Raw genomic sequence first — 26,605 nt, 5'->3', positions numbered from 1 at the left:
GCCTTCCAACGAAACTAAGCGTACACATAGGCAAATCCCCTGGGGGTGAGCAGGGTATTATGATATCATAATTTTATTTTTACAAAATAACTTTTTTAAAGATGCAGATGTCGTTTTAGTGGGACATAAGCACCAACTTGTGTAGATCCGCCCATGCCCTTGGTTCAACACGTGATAAACCAAGTGTGATAATTGAAAAATTAAAAGCCGTAGTCGATGTGATAAGATAAAAGATTTAAAAACCTCAAGTCCTGTGAACTAGTTCTGTCCATGACACAAACGACTGGCCGGCATCCAAAATTTCACATCATCTAGTACCCGAGCCAAGTGTGGAAATAAAGTGATTGTCAATTCTTATTCTTATTCATGTATATTTTATTGTATTTAAATGATTTATTATTCAAGAGATTCTTTTAATATTTGGTAGCTGATTTATTAAGAGCAGTGTTGGCCTACTCATCAGAAAAATACAAATATGTATTACGTGTATGTGTTTTAGTCACACACACAGTTTGACAGATTTAGCACTAAGGCTTTGTTAATAAATAAATTTCGTCCAAGCTAAATAAATAGGCTTTTAAATTCTACAATTTTTTTTCGCTTGATTGTGTAGACTATTTTTTTTTAATTATTGAACCGCAAGTATCTATCGAGAAATGTCAAAGATTACGTCAATTACAAGGTATTCACTAACAATAAGCCATAACTAACCAAAACACTTTTGTCTTTTTTAAATAGCCTTACCATTTAACTCGCGTTGTTAGTTTCGTCATAAGAAAGTTATTAGTTTCTTAATCCTACAGAAAACAAAAATAATATATAATAAACAATTACACTAAAAATATTTAAGAACAGTAATTTATATTATTTTTGCTATTTTTTTTTAGCAAAGATGGAATACATAATACCTACAGAAAGGTTCAAACATTTACAAAAAGGAAAAAAAAAACAATAAAAATTATTCAATACATTACCAAGTAATAACTAATTTGGTTGTATTGTGTGATGGTGAAAAGTATGGGTACGTGAAGGTGTGTATGTGGGGAGTGCTCATGATGCAGGTGATTTTGCAAATATGAATATGTATATTAAATAATAGATAAAGTCTCATTTACCATCCAATTGAGTGATTGAATATGTATATTGAATAACTACTATCTGCAATTTTACGTATGAGTATAAAATATTTAAGGTCCATTTACATGATGCCATTTTCTTGTACATACCAGAGCAATAATTGAATGCAATAAATGAAGCGCAATAATTGCCGTTCAAGAATTGTATGCAACTGTTTACACTTGAAAACTTGAATGCAATTATTGTATTCAAGTTTTGACAAGGAAATAATTGCACATGCCTTTTGTTTACACCAATGCAACTATTTTAAGGAGATTATTGCTTTCAAGTTTTGACTTGTCTAAACACAGGCTTGTACGTGCGTATACCATTTAATGGCGCTTTCGTGCAAGTATTGCACGTATTTGCGTTGACAAATTTTTCATTCAAGTCTTAAATATTTTAGAAGAGTGTTGGAGTTTGATTATACATTAATATGTAATTAATAAATAAATATATTACATTAATATGTAAATATTAATGTAATAAAGGCAGGCAACACTTGTCACATGTAAAGAAAAAGTTTTAGTTTAGAATATAAAGAATACCTGTTTGAATTTTATATAAAAAGATAGTTTCTGTTTTTTGTTTTCAGTACTTCTATTCTAGACGCAGATAGTGTAACATCTTTGGCTCTTTATAAACATAAATTATTGTTTTTTTTTAAATAGACCCTCACCACCAGAGCTCAGTCTTCTTAAAAGATTAGAACCATCCAACAGAGAGGTATGAATATGAGTAAAAATGTGTTTAAATTCAGTTCTGCTGATATAATAAAGTTCATTGAGATTTATCGCAGTCATGAGTGTTTATGGGATACCGAAAATGTAAATTAAAAGAACCGATGCACGTAATGCTGCGCGCATCGGACCGAAGGAAATAACAAAAAAAATAAAAAAAATATATAAATTAATTTTTAATTTAATTTCAATTTATTTAACTTTAATTTAATTTAATTCAACACACCCTCACTCACTGCACTCATGTTTGCAAATGAAGAGATAATTGCGTACAAGAATTGCGTAATAAATTATTGTACGTGCTGTTTACATCAATAATAGTTTTGAAAGGAAACTTTTCCCATTGATCAAGAATGTTACGTTTTGTTTAGACCATGCAAATCATTTATTGCGTCGATATAATTGTATGCTACAGGCAAGAAAATGGCATCGTGTAAATGGGCCTTTACTTAGTGTTATAGTTACATCACAAACTTACAGAGTTTGCTAATATTAAAGCAATTAATGAAGGAATCATTTTCTCACTATTTAAATATAACAGCAGTGTGGGCCTTTATCGTGCGAAGCTCATTCCCTGATGTGGGAAAACATTGTGAGGAAAACGATGTCTCAAATCCAAAAATCGACATGTGTCAGACAGAAGGCTGATCACCTACTTGTATTATGAAATACAAATGTTCAAAGGAACGGATGAATGAAAAGAACGAATCTGACTCCAAGACCCATTTAGGGTTGTAGCGTCACTAGAATATTGTTATTTATATCTACAAATTATTATTATCTACCAATATATTTAATGTTGGCATGCACTATATTTTAATTATTTTATTTTGACAATTATTACTTCCAAAATCTATTAATTATTTAAAATGGTACTTACTAATTAACGCCACCGCGGCAAAATTTTCTGGTAACTATTTAGTAATCCGTCGCCCAAATTTGATGATACTGATTTAGGTGTATTCGGGGACCTTGATTGTTTGGTTAGGTTAGGTTAGTATATTAATATTCTATTTAAATAACTGTTTCCGGTGCGTTAACGTTACTAGAATTTTTGCCGTCGTGGCGTTAATACGTAAGTACCTTTAAAATATTAAAATATTACAGTATAATTCTGTTATTAATAATTTTGTTATATGTAGTTACATTACATATGATAACCAATACATCAGTCAATCTCTCATACTGTGTTTACGATGAGATGAGTATTTTAAGACATGAATATAGCTTAGATCTAAATGACCATTCTGTTGGCACGTAGATAGTAAAATAAACTAAATAAATGTGGAGGCATTGAATTTGTGTGAAGGTTGTATAAATTATCATCTTCCAAGCTGAAAACGTTTCATGAAAATTTACATAACATATTTTAAAACTATATAAGTCTAGGTACAAACGAATTATTTTACTCTGTTACGCGAAAATCCTTTTGGGTCCAACTTGCTTTACACACAACTGCGACGTGCTTTTGTTTTATTGGACTTAAGTTTTACTTTAAATTTGATTTTGAATTCTTCCTAATTTAAAAATGTAGGAACAGATAAGCTGAAATGTGTAAAATAACATTGTTTGATAAAAGGTGTATAATAATGTTAAGCATTTATCCGCTATATGATAAAGTGTAGCTCCAATGACCTACACTTATCGCTTGACGTCATATCAATGCTCTTTTCAACGGATAATTTTTTCAACCGTATATGTGATATTAAAAATAGTACGGGCTATCATTTTACTATCAATTTTAATACACGGATGAGTCCTAATCAAATGTCCATAAAAAATGTGTTTTTCTAAATATAAATTATTAGTAGTACGATCCGTTTCACAATTTGACGATTTCACTTCGATAGATGACAATCTACCGAATACATAATAATATGTTAAATTGTAAGCAGTTCGTTGAGGTTCACAATCTTTCGACAGTTTACAATCTCGCGAGATAGATTACAATCTAACGGTTTTTACAATTTTAAGCTGACATATACATCAGGTACACCTTTCTAAATCATACAACTGAATAAAAGAGAATCTGATTTTTTTTAGGGTTCTCATTTTTTTTTTTTTTTTTTTTATAATACAGGGGGCAAACGGGCAGGAGGCTCACCTGATGTTAAGTGATACCGCCGCCCATGGACACTCTCATATTGATATTAGTTTTTATTACAATTCGTACTTTGTATATTCGAAGGATGTTCTATTTAATACTTTATATGACAATGATATATGATATCGACGGATGAACTTAATTGACACGAACATGTTTTAGCCTTTAAATACTCTGAATATTCATTCCAGCTTTTCAGTCGAATAGATCATTCTTGCTTTAGCGTTCCCGAGGAATTTTAGCGGTAGTGTATAAACAAAACTGTGTAATGGTGTAATATTGTGCTAATTGCCTTAGTGCTATACTCAGCTTATAACAGAAGTTAAAACCTTTTACCGTGGGGTTCTAATGACTTTTGTTTCGGCCATCAATGCCCACGATTGAAGAATTTTTTTCATTATTTTTTGTTTTATGTAAAGATGTACAATAGTACACTAGTTTACTTTTAGTTATACTTTATGTTTAGTGTACAATAGTTTTCATAATAATGCATAACAGTTTTTAAGTGTCACACATCTTTTCCCATTCTATATTGACCTAGGCCTTTCTCCACCAATCTCGTACTGTGATATGTTATTAAGACATCTTTCATTATTATAAAGTCCCTCTTAAGACCTCTGTCTTCTGCTAAAGTGTTGTATAGAATAATAATCGTCAAGTTTAAGAACTAGTAATTGACACTGTTGGCTAAGGGAGCGTTCAAGTATTACGTAACGTATTTTGGAGGGGGGGGGGGGGCCTTTTGTAAAACTATTGTTAATATTTTTTTCGACTTACACCACATAATAGTAACTAAAGAGTCACTAGTTGGTCACGAAACGTTTTACTATACTTGGGTATAGTACTGTACTTGAGTACTGAAAACCGTTACGGCGAGTTACATGGGGGGGGGGGGTCAATAAGCTCCAAAAATTGCGTTACGTAATACTTGAACGCTCCCTTATGGTTTCTATAACTCATAATTAGTCTACCTGACACTTAAAGATCGTATAAATCGCCCTTTGTACCTTTCCAAACGAATCTTACACGCTCGCGATGTTTGACATTAAAACCTTGATTGTTTTTAGATAGTATGGCCATAGAGTGTAAAAGATAATAATGCCGGTCCTTCGTAATGCTGATCACCCCGCCTCAAAGACCACGGATTCCATTGCTGCTCGCTACTTTGTTGCGGTTTTAGGAGCATGGGCGGCTGAAGCAGGTGAGCGATAACATCTGCAATAAAATGCTTATAGCCACTTAATTTTTTTTGGGAAAAGGGATACTTTTCTTTAATAAAATCCGAGAGGCTCTTTAATCTCCGTTATTCATTAATTTAAGAAATGTATTAAAGAAAAGCTGTGTAAAAAGGCTTACTATAAAGTTAACGATTATTATCTAGTTGATAAAAGGGCCTGGGACTATTGCTAACAGGCTACTTCTAATTAATTTGTGATAGTTGTTTTAAAATAAGGGTTGTTTGCCATAGTCATTTTGTATGATGATTTGCTATTTTAAAAGAGTACCGAGAGATTTTTACGCCGGCTTTTTCTCTCGGCCTACACCCTCTGTCTTCTTTGCCGATTAGTAAGGGTGGCAACCGATTCAAATTTAATGACGTGGAATAAGTGATACCTGTATCTTATATTCCATAATAAACATATTTTATTTATTTTACTAAGCAGCGTTAACATTGTCTTGCTCTTTTGATTTTACCGTTTAAATTGTGAGTCAGTAAGGGGTTGCCTATTTTGTTCTAACGTCTCGTATCACGTGACCTGTTTATCTTCAGTATGGTAATGAACTTTTACCCCGTATAGTGTATTTTGATTGTGTATTTTAATGTTTGATAGTCGCGTTGGTATTCATAAATAATGTCGTTTTAATATTTTTTTAAATAATAATATAATATTTTTTCTTTTCTTCAGCAACTTATCCATTTGATTTAACCAAAACAAGGCTGCAAATACAATCTGAAGTGGCCGCAACGAAACACGGTTATCAGGTAATTTACCATTACTAAACGTTTTTTTAACTTTAAAAATAAGTATCGATATACAAGTAATGAGAAAAAAGTTTTTTTAATAAAACAGAGTTTGTAACTCTGTTTTATTAAAAAAACATTATCATATAAAAATATGTATAAAAATAGAAGTAGAAGCAAAACTAACTATAGAAAATAGTATTGGTGTATTATAAAAGTGGGATAATATGTGGCTCAAAGTCAAATAGGTAACATAATGTACACTTATAAACGTCAAAAAAAATATATGAAATGCTTCTAATTTTACATTTACTGCCAATTCTCAAATCAAGGGCGTAGAACGGAAGAGAAGAACTGGCAATAAACTCTACGCCACTCTTTACTACACCTAGAAGCTCATTTATCTGGCTTATCTGTTTGCGCTTAGTCGGTGTCAGTCAAAGAAGGATTTTTACTTTGACACACCATCGTATCCAAGGATACGTAGTTAGATTTTTTAATCGCTGACGCGTGCGCACGGATATCGAACCGCACACCGAACTACCGCTTTTTTTACCATTATTAAGGATCCAGTGCTAGTAGGACACACCGCCGTTGATGGTGATTCCTTTTTTATTATACTGACACGCGACAGCTTGTCGACACTGGAAAAAAGCATCCGCATAACCCACACAGTATCTTTAATGTTGCATCTGTTAACTACATATTTATAAACAAGTAGCGACAGTAGTAGTAGGGATTTCCGGGGACTGGCTCACCCACTGCTTCGGTAAAAAAGCTGTTTCGGAGGCAGCGCCCGCCTAAAAAAAAAAAAAAAAAAAGTTTGTACTCTAACCCCACTAAACAGGCCGTGTGGAGTCGAATGCACTCACTCCTGAAGTGATAGCTCTAACCGTTCCAGAGATAGCTTTCCCAAAACCCTTGCTAATTACTTACTAATCACCACCTTATCAGCTACTATTTCCTGCACGAAATTCCCACTCATTATCTAATTACTTAATGACTCAGTACGAATGCATCGTTATCTACTTTCCTACATTCACTAACCCGATCTATGGCTCTAAAAGAAAAATAGAATAAACTATATCTAACCTAACCTAACCTACGGGTCTAAGCAAACAACAATAAATATACCTAACCTACATTAACACCATTATCTATAATAAAATTAGATGTAAGGGTTACATATTTAAATAAAACATTTTTATATCAGGTATTATTCTTTTATTTATATGTCCATTATGTTTCTATACAAATTTACTAGCACCGTATCATTGTTCTCTGAGTCACACGTAAAATTTCTAAGGAAGTCTTTTAATCTCATCCCCCTGAACTTGTAATATATGTATACCAAACAGTACTCTCCGCACACCGCCGATAGGTAATCCTGAACCGTAAGGCTATTGTACCTCCACATGCAACAATTCCTCCTTAAAAATCCTTCTATTGCTTCAATAGGTTTACGTCCAAACGAATCAAAGTATTCGCCAACTCTTTCGATGTTTATATGAATAGCCACCCAATGAGACCCCGGCTGTGAATCAGGGTCAAGATTGCATATGATAAGTGCTGGCACCTGAGCATACATCGGCAATCGATTTGAAGGATATACGTTGCTCTGGAGGCTGGGATGTATTCTGCAAAGACTCATTTGCACTTCTAGTGTGTTCATACTTTAATACGCGTTTACTCCCCTACTCTTTCACTCTTTTACTGACTACATTTATTACTATCAATTCATATTTGTACCAATGTATTTAAACACACACATAATATGATCTCAACATAAGTAATGAGTCTCTTTGTAAAAAAAGTAATGAAGGTAAATAAAAACCATGTCATATTCGATTACATTATATTTTATTATTCTTAATATCATAATAATTACATAAGCGATTGCTTAACTACTATAATCCACACATACATTTCTGTTCTTATCTATTTCTATAATATTTGAAAACTCTGCGTAAACTACACAGTTAATTGTTTCAGTCAATGCGCTCTCGAATCTTACTTCCATTCTTACACTACCATGACGTACAAGATTCCAATGCACATTAGAGTTAGCCGACAAGTCAGGTGTTAAATCAAAAGCTAGTAAACAGTATCCATTTGAATATTGCTCCCTCGATATTCCATTACCTTCGTTAAGAAAATGTATACCGGTGCCTGAGTACAGGGTGTGGTATGCGCTAGTAAATACATCGTTTGGAAATGATGGTTGTAACGATTTTGAAGGTATCTGTTGACCATCTATATACTGGCTAAATGAGCAAATACCAAAATTTTCAAAGTTGAAAGGATTTTTAACATAACTACCGTTGAATGCTGTATTATTCACAAAACCTATAATACATCTCTTAGGAACCTGTCCTAAAATATACTTCAAAAGTAATGAAGGTTAATAAAAACCTGATAAGGTTATTCGTTTATATTTTCATATTCGTAAATATATTTTATTGTTCTTAATATTATAATAATTATACGTATATGTGGTTGCTAAACTACTAGATACACACATTTCTGTTATTATCTATTTCAAAAATATTTTAAAAATGCAATGACTATTAAGATTGCAAAGGGTATTTAGAGTGCCCTTTGTATTTCTTATCCACATTTTACTGATAGGTATGGATACTTGTTCAAACATGCAGTCGAGTTGAATATCGTAACTAGATAATGATATCCATTACCAGTCTATATAACCCGATACTTGTAGAAAGATTTAGTATTGTGCTCTAAGTTCGACAAAAGTGAAGTGGTTGAAAGTTTGAAATAATAAACAACAATGGAGGTAAGTTATTATATTTAAACTATTTAAGGTTAAAATTCTTAAGCGTGTGTTTAAATTTGTTTGAATATTTATTGAATAGTATGTTTCAGGGAACATACAATCTGAAAGATGTTGAGAATTGCTTTAAACCCTATAACTACTATACTTCATTATCTGAAGAAGACGAGACGTCTCCATCTATTATAAAGCACAAAAGAACTTTAGATGATTTGTTTATACAAGAACCAAAACAGAAAAAGAAAAAACTGATATTATCTTCAACTGCTGGTCGATCTATAAATGAAGGCACTATTAATTATATATCAACTAATAAAAATGACGGTGAAGAGTCTGATCTCATGATAAAAATTGAAGTATATGACCTTAACAAATTAAGAGAAATTCCGACATCGCAACATTGGAAAAATGCTGATATTCGAATTAAATACTATACAAAATGTAATTCAAATATGAATAATCAAATAGAAAGTATAGTTTATAACATCACTAAAGAAATATCAGAAGTTGATACTGTAAAGCATTACAGTTTTAAAAACTAAATAATAAAATATTACTTAAATAATAATATACTATATAAAATAAATACTTAAGTTTTTGTATTGTAATAATTTGGTCGTAATGACGCTCTTGATCTATTAATAGCATTACATTCCTTGGACTTTAAATCATTGATGAGTTAACCTGAATTCATTGAACATTATGGAGGGAGTAATGTGCGAATGTGAACTGCAAAATGAAGAATCTGTAAATGAAGAACTGAAGAAAAATAATCTTCAAAATGCTTTTTATGACAGTGCAATGGTTGAGTTATGTGGTGAAGTGGAAAAGCAATTGTAAGTTTCAATTGTAATATTTTGTAATTACGTGCTTTATCTTTATAAAATTTTATTTTATTTAATAATAAAAATGTTTTTTCTTAGGCAGGAACAAACTGGACGAGGTAATAAACGAAAACCACAATATGATTCTCATATGGGTAATAAGAAACGATTTAAATCTGAAACACCATTAACTTCTACACCGGAGGCATCTACTTCAAATAATAGAGGTAAACCATTAAACTCAGTCATATGTAGTGTATGTAATATGTGTGTATCCAAGAAGTATTTTGCCAACCACCTAAGGAGTAACATGCATAAAAATAATTTAGTTAAAATACAACATTCTCTTAAACCAAATGTAACGATATATGAGAATGCTTTTGGAAACAGGATATTAACATATAGAGTTACTTCAGAACATGAGGATAATTCCGATTTTGAAACACCCGATTTATTTCTCACTTCTGTAAAAGAAACAATATTTACTCTAATTAAAAATTTTACCGAGATTCATACAATTTTAAAAATAAATTTTATTTTGTATGCTGACTTCGTGCAGGAGACTAAAAATATGACTAATACCTTTGATTTCCAATCTATGAATTTTATTGTTTGTGTTGAGGATGATTTAAATATATTTTATACATCGTTGTCTAAATCTCTCGTGAATTATGTTAATTCATTTGAAAAGAAAGATAGTGGTTGGAGTTTAAAAAATATTCTGTACTTAGATATAAATGTAAACAAATTTAACCCATTACGGGGTGGGTCTTATATCGATTTACCTCATGATATTAAAATTAAAAAAGCTGTTGTGAATGTAAAAAATACTGATGATGCATGTTTTAAATGGGCTTTATTGTCTGCATTATTCCCAGTACTTAAGAATTCAGATCGTGTATCTTCTTATTTTAAACATAGTAATAAATTAAAGTTCGATAATATTAAATTCCCTGTTAAATTTCGTGATATACCTAAAATTGAAAATCTGAATAAAATTAGTATAAATGTTTTTGGTTTAGAATATAATGAGCAAACAAGAAAACATATTGTTGTAGGCCCCCTATATTTTACAAAAAATAGAATGTCGACTCATATAAATTTGCTATCTTTAACACAAGGTAAAATAGGGCATTATTGTTTCATAAAAAATATATCAAGATTAATAAGTAGTCAAATTTCAAAGTCAAAAGAAGCTATTTACTTATGTGATTTTTGTTTGTTATACTTTCGATCGCTTGAACGTTTAAAAAACCACCAGAAAAATGATTGTCGACACATTTATACACAATTACCCAGTACCGCTAATAATAAAAGAAATTGGTGTGGTGAAATTGTTTCAGACTGCAAATTAAACTTTGATAAATTCCAACGAAAAAATAAATTACCCTTTGTTATATATGCAGACTTTGAGGCATTATTAAGTCCCATAGCATCGTGTTCAAATAATCCAACAAAGCCATCCACAATTAATATACAAAGACATGATGTTTATAGTTTTGGATATTACATTAAATGTTCTTATGATGATAAACTTTCAAAATATTTAACATATACTGGGGAAAATTGTGCATTAAAATTTATGCAATTCTTACAAGAAGATTTAAAAAATATAACAAAAAACATTTTATTTCAAAAGCCACCTTGCCCTCTTTCATTTGAAGAACAACATTTAATTAAAACATATCAAACTTGCTACGTGTGTAACAAAAATTTAAATGGTGAATCAATGGTATACCACGATTGGTATACTGGTAAATTCAAGGGTGTTGTCCATAATATATGTTTCGAAAAATTTAGAGCCCCATTAATGATTCCAGTTTTCTTACATAACTTAAGTCACTACGATGCTCACTTTATCGTTCATGCTTTGAACTTTGAGGAAGGCCAAGTTGATGTTCTTCCTCAAAATAAGGAGAAATACATTTCTTTTTCAAAAATATTAAACATTAATAATAATACTTTAACTTTGCGATTTGTTGATTCAATTAAATTTTTACCCAGTAGCCTTGATAAGTTAGCTAAAAATTTAAAAACTAGTGATTTTATAGAACTATCAAAAAATTACCCGAACTCAGAAGATTTTAAACGTTTAACAAAAAAAGGTATATTTCCATATGAATTCATCAAAGATTTCGATGCATTAAATCACCAACATCTCCCAAATAAATCAGATTTTTATAGTACTCTCACAGCGTCAAATATTTCTGACGATGACTACAATCATGCTATCGATGTTTGGAATCATTTTAAATGTAATAATATGTTAGATTATTCAAATCTTTATTTAAAAACCGATGTTTTATTATTAGTTGACATTTTTGAAAATTTTAGACGTGTTTGCATAAACACTTATGATTTAGATCCCGCACATTATTTTACTACTCCAGGATTAAGCTGGGACGCTATGCTTAAATATACTTAAATAGAATTGGAATTGTTTACAGATATAGACAAAATTGTTTTCATTAAGTCAGGAATAAGAGGTGGAGTTTCACAATGTAGTACACGTCATGCAAAGGCGAATAATGTGTACATGTCTGATTACAATGAAAAAGAGCTAGATTCTTTTCTTATATATCTTGATGCAAATAATTTATATGGTTGGGCCATGTCTCAATATCTGCCTACAGGGCAATTCGAATGGACTAATCCGGATACTGATTTTAATGTTTCTGATGAATCAGAAGTAGGGTTTATCCTAGAGGTAGATCTTGAATATCCAGTTCACTTACACGATAAACACTCAGATTTACCTCTTTGTCCTGAAAATATATCAGTAGGTGATATTAATGATATAAGGCTGATTCTTAATTTACGAAAGAAAACTAATTATGTTATACATTACCGAAATTTAGTTCAATGTTTAAAAATGGGGTTAACATTAATTAAAGTTCATAGGATATTAAAATTCAAACAATCTCCATGGTTAAAGACTTATATAGATTTAAATACTCAATTAAGAACTAAAGCCAATTCGGAGTTTGAAAAAGATTTCTATAAACTCATGAATAATGCTGTTTTTGGAAAAACCATGGAGAACATAGAAAAACGCGTGAATGTCAAACTATTAACACATTGGGAAAATAATGGCAAAGTTTTAGGAGCTCGAGATTTGGTTGCCCAACCACATTTTCACAGTTTATCAGTATTTTCTGAAAACCTTGTTGCGGTCCAATTAAATAAAACTAAACTGGTTTATAATAAACCTATATATTTAGGGTTTTGTGTTCTAGATATTTCCAAAACATTGATGTATAATTTTCATTACAACTATATGCAAACTAAATTTGATTCCAACCTAAAATTACTTTACACAGACACCGATAGTCTTATTTATCAAATATTCACAAATAACTTTTATGATGATATAAAACCCGATATTAACACATATTTTGATACATCTGATTATGATGAAAATAACATTTTTAATTTCCCAAAATTAAACAAAAAAAAATTAGGGTATTTTAAAGATGAGAATATCGGCAGAATTTTTACAGAGTTCGTAGGGTTAAGATCTAAAATGTATGCAATACAAGTTGATGACAAGGTGGTGACAAAAGCCAAGGGTGTAAATAAATGTATTACAAAAAAATTAACATTAAATAATTATAAGTCCTGTTTGTTTAATAAAGACGTACAGTATTGTAAAATGTTTCGGTTTAGATCATTAAAACATACCATTTTTACACAGGAAATAAATAAGATATGTTTATCTTTTAATGACGCTAAGCGGTACATTTTACCCAACAAAATTGATACGTTACCTATAGGTCATTACAAAATCATTAGTATGTAATTAAGTTAATCATTAATGTATATAACGCACTGTATATTTTTATGTAAAATAGATTTGTTTTTTTCATATATAAATTAATATTGTAATATTATACTAAAATTTTTCTGTATATTTCATATAAATAAATTGTTTTTAAAATACCAACTTAGTTTTATTCCTTTCCTTGATGAAGACAGAAGTAAAAAATAATGATTCATTTTATTCATCCCTTTGCTGCCATTGTAGCAGGACCTAGTGGGTGTGGAAAATCTAACTTTGTTACAAATTTCATTAAGCATAAAAATAGTATATGTAATGAGATTTTTTTAGAAATTACATGGTGTTATGATGAAATGCAGCCGCTTTATAATATACCCGGAGTAAATTACCACCAAGGACTACCGGAATTGCATATGTTTGATGGTAAAAATCCACATTTGATTATAATAGATGACTTAATGAGGGAATCTGATGGTCGAGTTGTTGATATATTTACAAAAGGCAGTCACCATAGAAATTTGAGTGTTTTTTACATAACTCAAAACTTATTTCATCAAGGAAGAGGACAGCGCGACATTTCACTTAATTCAAGTTATATTATTTATTTTAAAAATCCCCGTGACAAAACACAAATACGATTTCTAGCGAGACAAGTTTCACCGGAAGACACGAAGTTTATTGAAGATTCATATACCGATGCTACTAAAGAAGCTCATGGTTATTTAATGATTGATTTGAAACAAAACACTGATGATGCTCGCCGCATAAAATCTAAAATATTTGAATCTAGTAATTTTTGTACAATATATGTTCCTATGAAAAGGTATAAGTATCTTTGTAATCAGCCACTCTAAGTCAGTAATGAACCATGTATCAACGAATAACAACGCATAAGGAATTGTTATCAGCTTTACATAAATTAAAACCCAAACATCGTAGGATATTATTGAAGTCTTGTAATAATCAAGAAATTAACTGTCTATGTGAATGTATTCACAATGTTTTACAAGGAAAAGTACCTTTAAAAGAGAATACAAAAACAAAATTAAAAAAAATTAAAAATCTCTTACGTAATCTGATCAGTAAAGGAAAAAGTTTTGAATACAGGAAAAATATATTAATACAAAAAGGAGGGTCCTTTCTTCCAATAATTTTGGGTACAATTCTAAGCACCCTTGTAAGTTGTTTTAATAAATCACAATGAACACAAAAAAAATGCTTCTTGTTGAGCAAGACTTTATTGATAAACTGAAACATCAGAATGAAAATAAAGCAACACCGCAAAGTAGATTGGATTTAGAAATGGAAAAAATTATATCAAGTAAATTGGATGATCGCGAAAAATGGGCGCTTTATCTACAAATTTTACAAAGATACTTACATTACTCCATGGAAGAACGGCAACCTCAAGAAATAACAATAACTGAAAAGGTAATAAATGATAATACTAACGAAAACCGTAACATCAATAATATAACTACTAGTGAAAATGAAAAAATGCTAAATGTTAAACAACCCCCAACGGGTGAAGACATCACATATGGGTTATCACCAAAAGAAATATTAAAATTAATTCCTAAAACTTATATGAGGAGGGGTGAATTATTGATGGATACAATATTAAATAAAACAGATCAATTGCAATGGAATAAAAATGGAACAGTTGTCATTAGTGGACAAGAGATACCAGGGAGTAATATTATAGATTTAGTGAATGACATCTTAAGACCCTCGAAGAGATCCGATCCAATCGGTTGGGAAATATTCGCCAAGTTTTTAAATGATATAAATACACCGCTAACATATATTGGTAATCTGAAAAGAATCAAATATATATCTGAGCTTAATAGTAAAGATAAAACATTGATTCAAGAATCACAAACTGAGGTTTCTTCAACCCCAACACAATCTAAACACATCAATAAATTGAGAAACAAAAGTGATTGGGAGAAATGGACCCCGTATTAGAGTTACATCGCATCTATTATGATATTTCACATCCAGCTGGTTACAGCAGTGTCAATAAGTTAACAAAGGCAATGAATGGAAAAGTCTCAAAAAGTGACGTTTCGAAATGGTTGCAGTCTCAAGAAACATATACATTACATAAACCGGTTATAAAAAAATTCCCGCGTAATAAATATATTTTATCAAATATTAATGAATTGTGGCAAGCTGATTTAAGTGATTTAAGAACTTACATGCAATATAATGATGGATATAAATATATTTTGTGTGTTATTGACGCCTTTAGTAAGTATGCTTATGTTAGGGCAATGAAAAAGAAGGATTCATGCACAATAAAAACGTGTTTTACTAGCATCTTTGATGAAGCTAAAACTGTTCCTAGACATATTCAATCAGATAAGGGTACGGAATTTGTATCTAAGGATGTCCAAACATATTTAAAACGTAAAAATATAAATTATTACACTACAAATAATCCAGATATAAAGGCAAGTATAGTAGAACGATTTCAGAGAACATTGAAAATGAAAATGTGGCGTTATTTTACACATAAGAATACTTATCGCTATACAGATATTTTACAAGATTTGGTTAGTTCTTATAATCACAGTGTGCACTCTAGTATCAAGATGAGACCATGTGATGTTAAAATGGAAAACATTATGGAAGTTTGGAGGAATTTATATTATGATGAAAAGACTTATATTTCAAGTTTAAACAAAGTACCTAAATTTAACGTTGGTGACTATGTAAGAATTACAAAATACAAACATGTTTTTCAAAAAGGTTATGAAAGTAATTGGAGTAACGAAATTTTTATCATTACTTCGATTATAGATCGTTCCCCGTGGGTTGTATACACTTTAAACGATTTAGAAAATGAATCAATAACAGGAACTTTTTATGAGAAAGAACTACAAAAAATAACTTTTTCCCCCACTTCCGAATATAAAATTGATAAAATCATCAGATCACGTAAAAGCGGTATTAGAAAGGAAGTATTAGTTAAATGGAAAGGATATCCTAACAAATTTAATTCTTGGGTCTTACTATTGAATATTAAAAATCTACAATGAAGGAAAGTTTCTATTTAACTTTACTCAGCAATAGTTCCACACTTTTTACTACAAAACTACCTAAAGCCATTACATTAGAAGGAGAATGGATGGTAGGTATAGTTGAGTTTCAATATCCCTCTACTATGTTCTCCGTGCAAGAACATGAAAATATTATATACATAAGTAAAAAAACTACCATCAATAACGAAGAGACCACACTAATGTATAAGAACCATATACCAGCCACGAACTATGATAATATACAAAATATTCTTATAGCTTTAAATTCGAAAGAGAAAGTTAGCTTTCGCCAGGACACCGTGTCAAAGTTTGTCTCTGTTGCAGTAAAGGATCCATCAATAATTTCATTATCACTATCACCTAATTTGAGCTTTCAACTTGGATTTGAGCCAGATACCAATTTAGTAAATCATAATATCGGTAAACGCCCTGCTAATCTACATTTGGGGTTACCATCACAATTATTTGTGTATTGTGATATTATAGAACCACAAATTGTTGGTGATGTCATGACACCTCTATTGAGAATTATACCCTTAGATCCTGCTAAATACATATATGGTTCAAATAAAATGCATATATTTTCACCACCACATTATTTACCAGTAATGAGAAGAGAATTTGATGTTATTGAGATAGATATAAGAACAACCACGGGAAATGCGGTACCATTTCAATACGGTACATCGTGTGTGAAACTTCATTTTAAAAAAATATAATCTATATTTCCTTTTTAAAATGTATACACCTCAAGAAACTTTTATATGTCCTTATGAACATTATTATTCGCAACAAGCTGGGTCTGGTATAAATGTAATCTACAAAGGAGCCTTACATCAACGAGGTCATGGTATCGGCAGTTTTCTTGGGGGGTTATTTCGAAGTGTGCTACCTTTACTCACTAGTGGTGCTAAGGTGATTGGAAAAGAAGCACTTAACAGCGGTATTGGGCTTTTGTCAGATGTTGTAGCTAGTCGTCCTATTAAAGAATCCATTAAAAATCGATTGAAAGAGGCTAGTTCTAACCTTAAACGCAAAGTTGATACCAAAATTGATAAACTTATGACTGGATCAGGTGTTAATAAGAGACGAAAATATTGTAATGAGCTCATTCGAGTTTCACCCCTCAAAGTGAAAGGCGCTTCAAAGAAAACAAGGAACAAAAATATTAATATTTCCAAGGATATATTTTCAAACTAATCATAATGTCATTTATTCATAATCATTCATGTGAGTGCGTTAAATCTGAATTGGATCTGTTTGCTCTTCCTTCCACACAAACAAGTATCGAATATGGACACTGGATACATTACAAACCAATTTCTTCATTAAGTGATGATGGACCTATCGAATTCCAAGTACCTGGTACAGGAGATGACTACATAGACCTTTCGCATACACTACTCCATCTCAAGGCTCAAATTAAAAATCAAGACGGTTCTGCAGTTAATGCAGCTAATGTAGTGGCACCAGTCAATAATTGGTTACATTCTTTATTTAACCAATTGGATGTTTACCTAAACCAAAAACTTGTGTCACCCCCAAATAATACTTATGCATATCGCGCTTTCATAGAAACTCTATTAAATTATTCATCATCCGCCAAACAATCACATTTGACATGTGGTTTGTGGTACGAGGATACAGCTGGTAAAATGAATGAAACTAATGAGGCAAACAAGGGCTTTTACAAAAGACAACAACTTTCAAAGGATGGAAAGGATGTTGAAATGATTGGGCATTTACATGGGGATATATTCAATCAAGATAAATTCCTCATTAACGGGGTCGAATTATCTATAAAATTAGTTAGATCGAGAGAAACATTTAACCTCATGTCACAGAATGCAGATAATAAGTACAAAGTCTGTATAACAGATGCAACTTTAATAATACGCAGAGCAAAAATTAATCCATCAATACTAATAGCTCATCAAAAGGTTCTTGCCACTACTACGGCTAAATATCCTATTACAAGAGGTGAAGTGAAAGTCCTGACCATACCAGCTGGTGTGCAGGGTAAAACACTGGACAATATATTTTTAGGACAGGTTCCTAAGAGATGTATTATAGGTTTTGTGAATAATACAGCATTCAACGGTAGTTATGTTAAAAATCCTTTCAACTTTGAAAATTTTGGTATTTGCTCATTTAGCCTGTATATAGATGGTCAACAGATACCTTCAAAATCGTTACAACCATCATTTCCAAACGATGTATTTACTAGCGCATACCACACCCTGTACTCAGGCACCGGTATACATTTTCTTAACGAAGGTAATGGAATATCGAGGGAGCAATATTCAAATGGATACTGTTTACTAGCTTTTGATTTAACACCTGACTTGTCGGCTAACTCTAATGTGCATTGGAATCTTGTACGTCATGGTAGTGTAAGAATGGAAGTAAGATTCGAGAGCGCATTGACTGAAACAATTAACTGTGTAGTTTACGCAGAGTTTTCAAATATTATAGAAATAGATAAGAACAGAAATGTATGTGTGGATTATAGTAGTTAAGCAATCGCTTATGTAATTATTATGATATTAAGAATAATAAAATATAATGTAATCGAATATGACATGGTTTTTATTTACCTTCATTACTTTTTTTACAAAGAGACTCATTACTTATGTTGAGATCATATTATGTGTGTGTTTAAATACATTGGTACAAATATGAATTGATAGTAATAAATGTAGTCAGTAAAAGAGTGAAAGAGTAGGGGAGTAAACGCGTATTAAAGTATGAAAACACTAGAAGTGCAAATGAGTCTTTGCAGAATACATCCCAGCCTCCAGAGCAACGTATATCCTTCAAATCGATTGCCGATGTATGCTCAGGTGCCAGCACTTATCATATGCAATCTTGACCCTGATTCACAGCCGGGGTCTCATTGGGTGGCTATTCATATAAACATCGAAAGAGTTGGCGAATACTTTGATTCGTTTGGACGTAAACCTATTGAAGCAATAGAAGGATTTTTAAGGAGGAATTGTTGCATGTGGAGGTACAATAGCCTTACGGTTCAGGATTACCTATCGGCGGTGTGCGGAGAGTACTGTTTGGTATACATATATTACAAGTTCAGGGGGATGAGATTAAAAGACTTCCTTAGAAATTTTACGTGTGACTCAGAGAACAATGATACGGTGCTAGTAAATTTGTATAGAAACATAATGGACATATAAATAAAAGAATAATACCTGATATAAAAATGTTTTATTTAAATATGTAACCCTTACATCTAATTTTATTATAGATAATGGTGTTAATGTAGGTTAGGTATATTTATTGTTGTTTGCTTAGACCCGTAGGTTAGGTTAGGTTAGATATAGTTTATTCTATTTTTCTTTTAGAGCCATAGATCGGGTTAGTGAATGTAGGAAAGTAGATAACGATGCATTCGTACTGAGTCATTAAGTAATTAGATAATGAGTGGGAATTTCGTGCAGGAAATAGTAGCTGATAAGGTGGTGATTAGTAAGTAATTAGCAAGGGTTTTGGGAAAGCTATCTCTGGAACGGTTAGAGCTATCACTTCAGGAGTGAGTGCATTCGACTCCACACGGCCTGTTTAGTGGGGTTAGAGTACAAACTTTTTTTTTTTTTTTTTTTTTTTTTTTGGGGGGCGCTGCCTCCGAAACAGCTTTTTTACCGAAGCAGTGGGTGAGCCAGTCCCCGGAAATCCCTACTACTGACAGTGCATATCCGTTGGGTGACGCTATTACCCAGTATAATTCTGGTCTTTAATTGTTCTTCTGTGCGTAATACACGCCGATTTTGTTTAGTTTAAGAATAAACTTATAGAAGGAAGAAGTGGCGCATAGTCAGAGATCGGATGCACTACCTACTTCACGGCTGGTATAAATTTAATATTTAAATGAAAATATATATATTAGTTTGGTAATTTTCTAAGCTTTCTTAGTAACAGAATTCGCATATTATGTTAGTATTCGCTTGTCATAGGATTTTGTATCTCTTTATTGTCTGTAAAATGTGTCAGTGAGGATTAATCGGTGCATTTTACTGCCTAAATTTTAATTCTACGAAATTCGTGTTTTTTCAGAAATTATTTTTGGCTTGTTTATTACAAAATTTTTTGCGTTCTTGAAAGAGTCTGTAAAATATGTAAGTGACGAGTTAACGTGGGACAAATGCATTTGAAATAATTTTTTGCAGTTAGAAAATCATGGCATGATAAAAACAGCAGTTGGGATAGCAAAGCAAGAGGGAGTGCTGAAGTTATGGACCGGTCTGATGCCGATGTTTCAGCGACACGCGATATATTCCGGGAGTAGACTGATATTCTATGAATACTTCAGAAGCTATTTCAAGGATGAAAAGGGAAAAGTATCGCTTGGGGCAGCGTCTGTGGGTGAGACTTTTTTTAGTGAAAAAATTGATAGTAAAAAAGCTATTCAAAAACAACGAATCTCCTCTTAATCGGCTTTAAAAAAGGGAAATAAGGATTTCAGTTTCAAATCGTAAAATAAACTTAAATAAAAATAATAATAATATTAAGTGTAGTTAAGGAATGAGGTTAAAGTATATAAAGGTTGTTGTTGTCGGTAAAAATGTGTACACAAGCTGTTTTACGAGATTTGAATTTTTTCCTGATTTTGACCATTATCTTGTTGAAATTAACACATAGGTCATAGAAAAACGATACAAAAAAGTAATATAAGCAGTTTCAAAGGGATATCGTCAGTATATTTTATCAATATCAGATAACATGTAGTCGTCGAGGTCGTTGGCCCCACTTGCGAAGGTTGAAGTGATTGCTGTGTGAGAGCGATTCCCCTCTTGATTGCTTCTTTTCTATGGCTTCAAATGCAAATTGTAGTTTAATGACATTTCGTCCAAGTAATAAACTAAGGTAATTGGATCTTAGATAAATTTCGACAGTAAAATTTAAATTTCAGAATTTATTTCGGGCTATTTAATAATGATATTTAAATTACGTTATCCATGCCCAGACCTTTTCCTTATCGCTTTATCATTTGTAGCTTTCTATTTGTGTATTGATTTCGTAAATGTATTCAGTGATTCCATAGATAACACACAATCTTTATTAATGCAGTCAAAACCGTTTACGACATCGTTTAGAACAACATACCGGTTATATTGACCAAAATCAAAGGTTCCGGCTGAATTCTGTATTAGGTTCTTAATCACAACGTCATCGGCTGGTACGACTATTGGTTTTTATGACCAAGTAGTACCTGCGATGTCGTTATAACAGATTTTGAATGTATTAATAAAAAAAAAATTCATTATGAAATATATAATTTCAAAGTTGAATCAATAAATCTAATACAGCAAAAAGGTTACGTTACTTTACCAAAGGACCAAACTTATGAATTTTTTAACGTGTTTTTTCTACTACCAATAATAAAATAATTTTATGAGTTAATGTTATTAACACTGCCGACCATTAATATCTGGTTGGAATTAGCCTTATCTGTCGTATCACTAAAAATTCAATAAACAGTAAAAAGCTGAACTTTCCTTTGATACCTCAATCATTAAAGAACTTGAATCCACAGAAAAATAAGATTTATAGGTCCAATGTAACTAAAATATTTATTGGCTCGAAGTTCAGGCGGGCTGGCGGCTGGGTCCCTGGCGCAACTCATCGCATCTCCAACCGATTTGGTGAAAGTTCAGATGCAGGCGGAAGGTAGAAGACTGCTGCAAGGGAAGCCGGCACGGTTCTCCAACTGTCGCCAGGTTTACGTGATGCTGTATGCTCAAGGGGGTCTTAAGGGGTTTTGGAGAGGTATGTTAGTTGTGGTTGCGATTCCTTTATTATAGCACAATTTGCTTGTTCAGACAGTACTATGTATATTGGTACTTTAAAAAAAAAATCCAGCATGGAAATATTATTTCCGAACCAATACTTAAAAGGCCGGCAACACACTTGTGAGCCCTCTGGCAATATGTGTATCTATGGTCGGCGGTATCACTTAACGTAGGAACGCAGGAAAAATAAATAAACCATTGGTTTTTGTTAAATAAATAATACCTATTATATACCTCCCCTGCCATTGTGTCCAGGGACTTTTTCTATCACTAAACTTCACGTCACACGTCTCGCGAAATACGCCCCCGGCTAAATGTGTAATATTATTATTTACAATATTCATGGGCGAGCCGGGGCGCAATTCCTCGCGAGACCCGCTCTTTCAGTTTTGTTAGCTGTCTTTATATATTTAACTATTTTTTCGCAGAACCGTTCCAGGCACGGTCTGTGCTTTATTAACATGTCCTGTAGGCCGTTACGGTCTTCAGTCATCTGCATTTGTTGCTCCAGGTCGTGCCTGAATAATTTCAATTATCAAACCCACGACTTAGCGTTTATACGATACCCAATTCTGAAGCTAAACTTCAATAAAAATGCTTCTTCATATTTTATGCATTTAATCAAAGATAAATTATACGTCATTATTCAATGAAACATTACGAGAGCTTACGAAAATGTGTATAATGTTTTCAGGTGCTGTACCAAACGTCCAGAGAGCAGCTTTAGTAAACATGGGTGATTTGGCTGCTTATGACTTCACAAAACAGTACCTCATTCGGGAGTTCGGACTAGCTGATACACCGTTGGTTCATGGCGCAGCTGCATTCACCGCTGGCTTTGTTGCTGCAGTCATGGGTACACCGGCTGATGTGATGAAAACACGACTTATGAACCAGCCAGTGGGTCCAGATGGAAGGTATATAATCGTTTACGGGACTCAAAAATTATACTAGATAATTATATTTTGGTCTAAAACAGCTAAAACTCCTCTTATTATTAAAAACTAACAGCCATACTCAGAGTCGTCCGTTAAATTGCGTTGAGTTGCAGCGCTCTCTAGGTAGATACTGTATAGGAAATATAACTTTTGTCGCAACGCAGCTAGGTGAATTTGTTTAAATATATATATACATATATATATATTTCCTTATCACTAAGCGCTTAAACAGTGTACGTTTAACATACAATAACGTACATATCGATCGACCTTTACCTAGAAAGTAAATAATTCAAGAGGGCAAAGTTGCTATGCGATTGAAAGCGATGGACTTTGTAGGTATGACAAATAAATAAACCTAGATCATTAAAGTAACGTTAATCATTATTTATCATTTCATTTCATTCCATACCAAAATTCTAATTTATCTGTTTACCAACACAAAGTACAGTAAAAACCAAGGACTTTTCAAGTAAAAAGATTTAAATATGACAGGAACAGTGGTATTATTCCATTCCCGATACTTTTAGTGCAGCCTATGTATAAAGTTGACTACATATAAATGGTTAAACTGTATAATTAAAATGAAAAAGTGACCAAAAACATTAATTAATCTATTTTATTGATATACTTGCTATTCCATGTTGATATAATTATAATATGTATTAAGGAATATAATTACAATTTTTACAAATATTCCACAACAACTGTAAACTATACCTAAATATAAAAACAGAAAGTTAAGTAAAATAATTGATTGAAAAAAACTAATTAAATATTCAATATGATGTTACTGTAATGAGGGCTGTCGGCAAACCTATTGTTATCAGGAATATTGGTACTAAAGAGTTTGGTGTGACGTAAGTAATCGAAATTATACGTCAATATTCAATGAAACTTTCTATAATTCGTGGGATATATTAATATCTTATATAAAATAAGGACAACCGAGAAATGCTCACGGAAATGCGTCATTAATCGACGTTATTAAAAAATATCGTTTTTTTATCTCAAAGTCGCACTGTATTTATATGTATAGAACAGTTTATCTACCTTACTCTCCATCCGTCTTACGAATTTTCGACCAGGTCACGTGTCCTGACGCGAGTTTAACATTTTTTTCCCATTCCAAAAAAACAATTATTATGGTAAGTTTCAGAAACGAGTCTTAGCGAGACTTAGATTGAATTGTCTAAATCTAATAACTTTAGAATTAGGACAACTGCGCTAGTATTAGCTTAAAAAAAATAACGTCTTCGACGAATTAAGAACGCTCATTTACGTATTTATCTAAGAATTTATTTATTTATGTACAGTAATATTTTATGAAATATTGTAGGTTTTAAAATATGCAGTGTTCTTTTTAAATATAAATTTGTACACAAACGTTATAGTTCGGATAATAATGGCACTAACATCAAGGAATGCGTCAGACACGGAATCAATGCAAGTCTAAGTAGGTAAGTAGCAAACGAGGTCAAATATCGGGGTCAAAGTCGACACGCGCATTCAATGTAACACCTTTCCCTTTCGTTTCAAATACTCCAGAGCTTATGAAATAATTAGGCGAATAGTGAAATCTACATTCATTTAAAAATTCGTCGCTATTTTTTTGGAAATATTGTAAAAAAAGCATCTTATTTTACGCCTTAAATTTTTTGCAAATAAAAACTAGACTTTGAAACTCGATTTCGCGTTCCCTCTGTAATTATACCGTTCCTAAAATTTTATGTACTGATACTGTGTTTTAGACGCATTCCAACTGGTTCGTTTAGAGTTTAGACTTTAGACCTAACGGTTACTTAAGTGCGTGGCGCGGGCTATAACAAAAATTACTCATCGTAGATTTGATTTGATCGAAGTATGTTATGTTTGAATTGAAGACAATAAATATGTATTGATCCTATAATTTAATTGGTTGACTCTAATTGAAAAACACAATTCATAGATACAAACAATCATAAAGTCACCTCCAACATTTGTCTAATTTCGTTTTTATTCAATCATGGCGAGTGTTATGGAGTCAAAAATTAATTGAATTGCAGCACATTAGTTTGGCCGAGAGCTGTTACTAGCGATTTTATGAAATATTGTATATTCTACGAATTATTTAAATAAAAAGGCATTTGGATCTTTATAAATTTCTTTTTCAGTGTTCCACAAACACTCGTAACTTCTATAAAGTTCAATTAACTTAATATAAAACTCCCAAAATTAAAATGATTTTTGTGAAATTTTTAGAACACAACCCTACTAAACTCGAATGAAACATCTCGCACTCAAAACGGTTCAAACCGATTTGTACGATACTCGCATGAACATAAAAAAATGTTATACGAGATCGTGTTTATACTAGTCGAGTTTCTAGTATTGTAAGAATTTTCTTACTAAAATGTCGATGTGTAAATAGACGCAGGAAATTATCGCCTAGCGATAAATCACTGGCGATTCTCGTATGACATAATCGTAGATGAGAATATAGTTCTTGCCTGTATGTAAACATTTTGATACGAAAATGCTATGGCGGTTATTGCTGATGATAGTCGCCTACGATTTCTCGCATCAAAACGTGCGAGAAACTCTCCTCATCTAAATGGGCCTTAAAACGGGCGGAGGGAGACGCGCGGGTGAAATCATTTAACTAGCGTTAGGCCTGCTCTTAAGCCATAAGTTATAATAAGTCACCAGGAAAGTTTAGATAAGAGTTTGACTAGATGAATTTAAAGTTTTTATCTACCAATAGAAAAAAAATTATGGATGTGTCTGAGTATGTCTGTTTACATCGAATGTAATGTATCCTATTATTTAATTGAATTTTATATATATCCCGTAATTTAGTCTAAGGTTCAATTATATTATGCATTGGAAAAATTAAACAAAACAAATTGTTTTTCTATTCATTGTCAAATCCAAATAATTATGGAAATATTTTACTTTCCTGTTTTGATTTGCAATGTCTACGGGTAGATATATCTTTGTATAAACGATTCGTAGCAAATGCAATTGGGATTTCAAATATGGAACGTAAGTAAACGTTTTTGTTCCAGGGGGACCCTTTACCGCGGCATGATCGATTGTTTGCAGCAGTCGGTCCGGAACGAGGGCATATTGTCGCTATACAAAGGGTTCTTGCCTCTATGGATGCGACTGGGCCCTTGGGCGCTTATCAACTGGATCGCTTTTGAAAACATCATGCTTGCTATAGGGGGACATACTTTTTAACACTTTTAAATCGATTTTATTCTTGTGTTCAGTTTCTTGTGTGAATACTGGTTTTATTTATACAGCCCTGCGATTCTGTAACTCACTTTTCGAACTCACACAGCGGTTTTCGCATCGGCGGTCGCTCTCAAATCAGTCGTGAAGCAGTCATTTTATGATTTGGCATTCTGATAAACAATAAACTACAAGCTACCACCTTTTCAGAATGCCAAATCATAAAATGACTGCTTCACGACTGATTTGAGAGCGACCGCCGATGCGAAAACCGCTGTGTGAGT

General features: G+C 32.1%; 2 protein-coding genes across 11 annotated transcripts in view; both read left to right on the top strand.

Annotated features, from left to right (window-relative positions):
* The window catches only part of LOC125055227 (mitochondrial uncoupling protein 4), a 30,804-nt gene that overhangs the window by 3,755 nt on the left and 444 nt on the right, over positions 1 to 26,605 (top strand). For 4 of the 8 annotated variants that reach the window (XM_047657595.1, XM_047657593.1, XM_047657591.1 and 1 more), the window contains exons 2-7: positions 5,032 to 5,161; positions 5,868 to 5,944; positions 20,545 to 20,740; positions 21,968 to 22,144; positions 22,862 to 23,084; positions 26,153 to 26,389. In XM_047657595.1, coding sequence (XP_047513551.1) covers positions 5,059 to 5,161; positions 5,868 to 5,944; positions 20,545 to 20,740; positions 21,968 to 22,144; positions 22,862 to 23,084; positions 26,153 to 26,327 — 951 coding nt within the window. In that variant the 5' untranslated portion in view covers positions 5,032 to 5,058 and the 3' untranslated portion in view covers positions 26,328 to 26,389. Of the gene's footprint in view, positions 1 to 4,180; positions 4,205 to 5,027; positions 5,162 to 5,867; positions 5,945 to 20,544; positions 20,741 to 21,967; positions 22,145 to 22,861; positions 23,085 to 26,152; positions 26,390 to 26,605 lie in introns of those variants that run through there. The other 4 variants (XM_047657590.1, XM_047657589.1, XM_047657588.1 and 1 more) reach the window with 2 other exon arrangements.
* On the top strand, positions 6,650 to 15,006 carry LOC125055226. Of its 3 annotated transcripts, none has more exons than XM_047657587.1 (3): positions 6,650 to 8,717; positions 8,807 to 9,550; positions 9,638 to 15,006. In XM_047657587.1, the coding sequence occupies exon 3, from the start codon at positions 12,075 to 12,077 to the stop codon at positions 13,335 to 13,337; it is 1,263 nt and encodes a 420-aa protein (XP_047513543.1). In that variant the 5' UTR covers positions 6,650 to 8,717; positions 8,807 to 9,550; positions 9,638 to 12,074; the 3' UTR covers positions 13,338 to 15,006. The 3 variants fall into 3 exon arrangements, with proteins under 3 accessions (XP_047513543.1, XP_047513541.1, XP_047513540.1); XM_047657585.1 differs by having other exon boundaries at positions 9,642 to 13,445; XM_047657584.1 differs by having other exon boundaries at positions 9,638 to 13,445.

This window comes from Pieris napi, chromosome 13 (genome assembly GCF_905475465.1).
Source record: "Pieris napi chromosome 13, ilPieNapi1.2, whole genome shotgun sequence".
NCBI lineage: Eukaryota > Metazoa > Arthropoda > Insecta > Lepidoptera > Pieridae > Pieris > Pieris napi.
This window is presented reverse-complemented; position numbering and strand designations above follow the sequence as displayed.

Bases quoted from the DNA above. Each gene is read 5' to 3' on its own strand.
- LOC125055226 (XM_047657584.1), top strand. From the start codon at position 9,417: ATGGAGGGAGTAATGTGCGAATGTGAACTGCAAAATGAAGAATCTGTA. The intron at 9,551-9,637 runs GTAAGTTTCAAT...GTTTTTTCTTAG, and splicing joins GGTGAAGTGGAAAAGCAATT to GCAGGAACAAACTGGACGAG.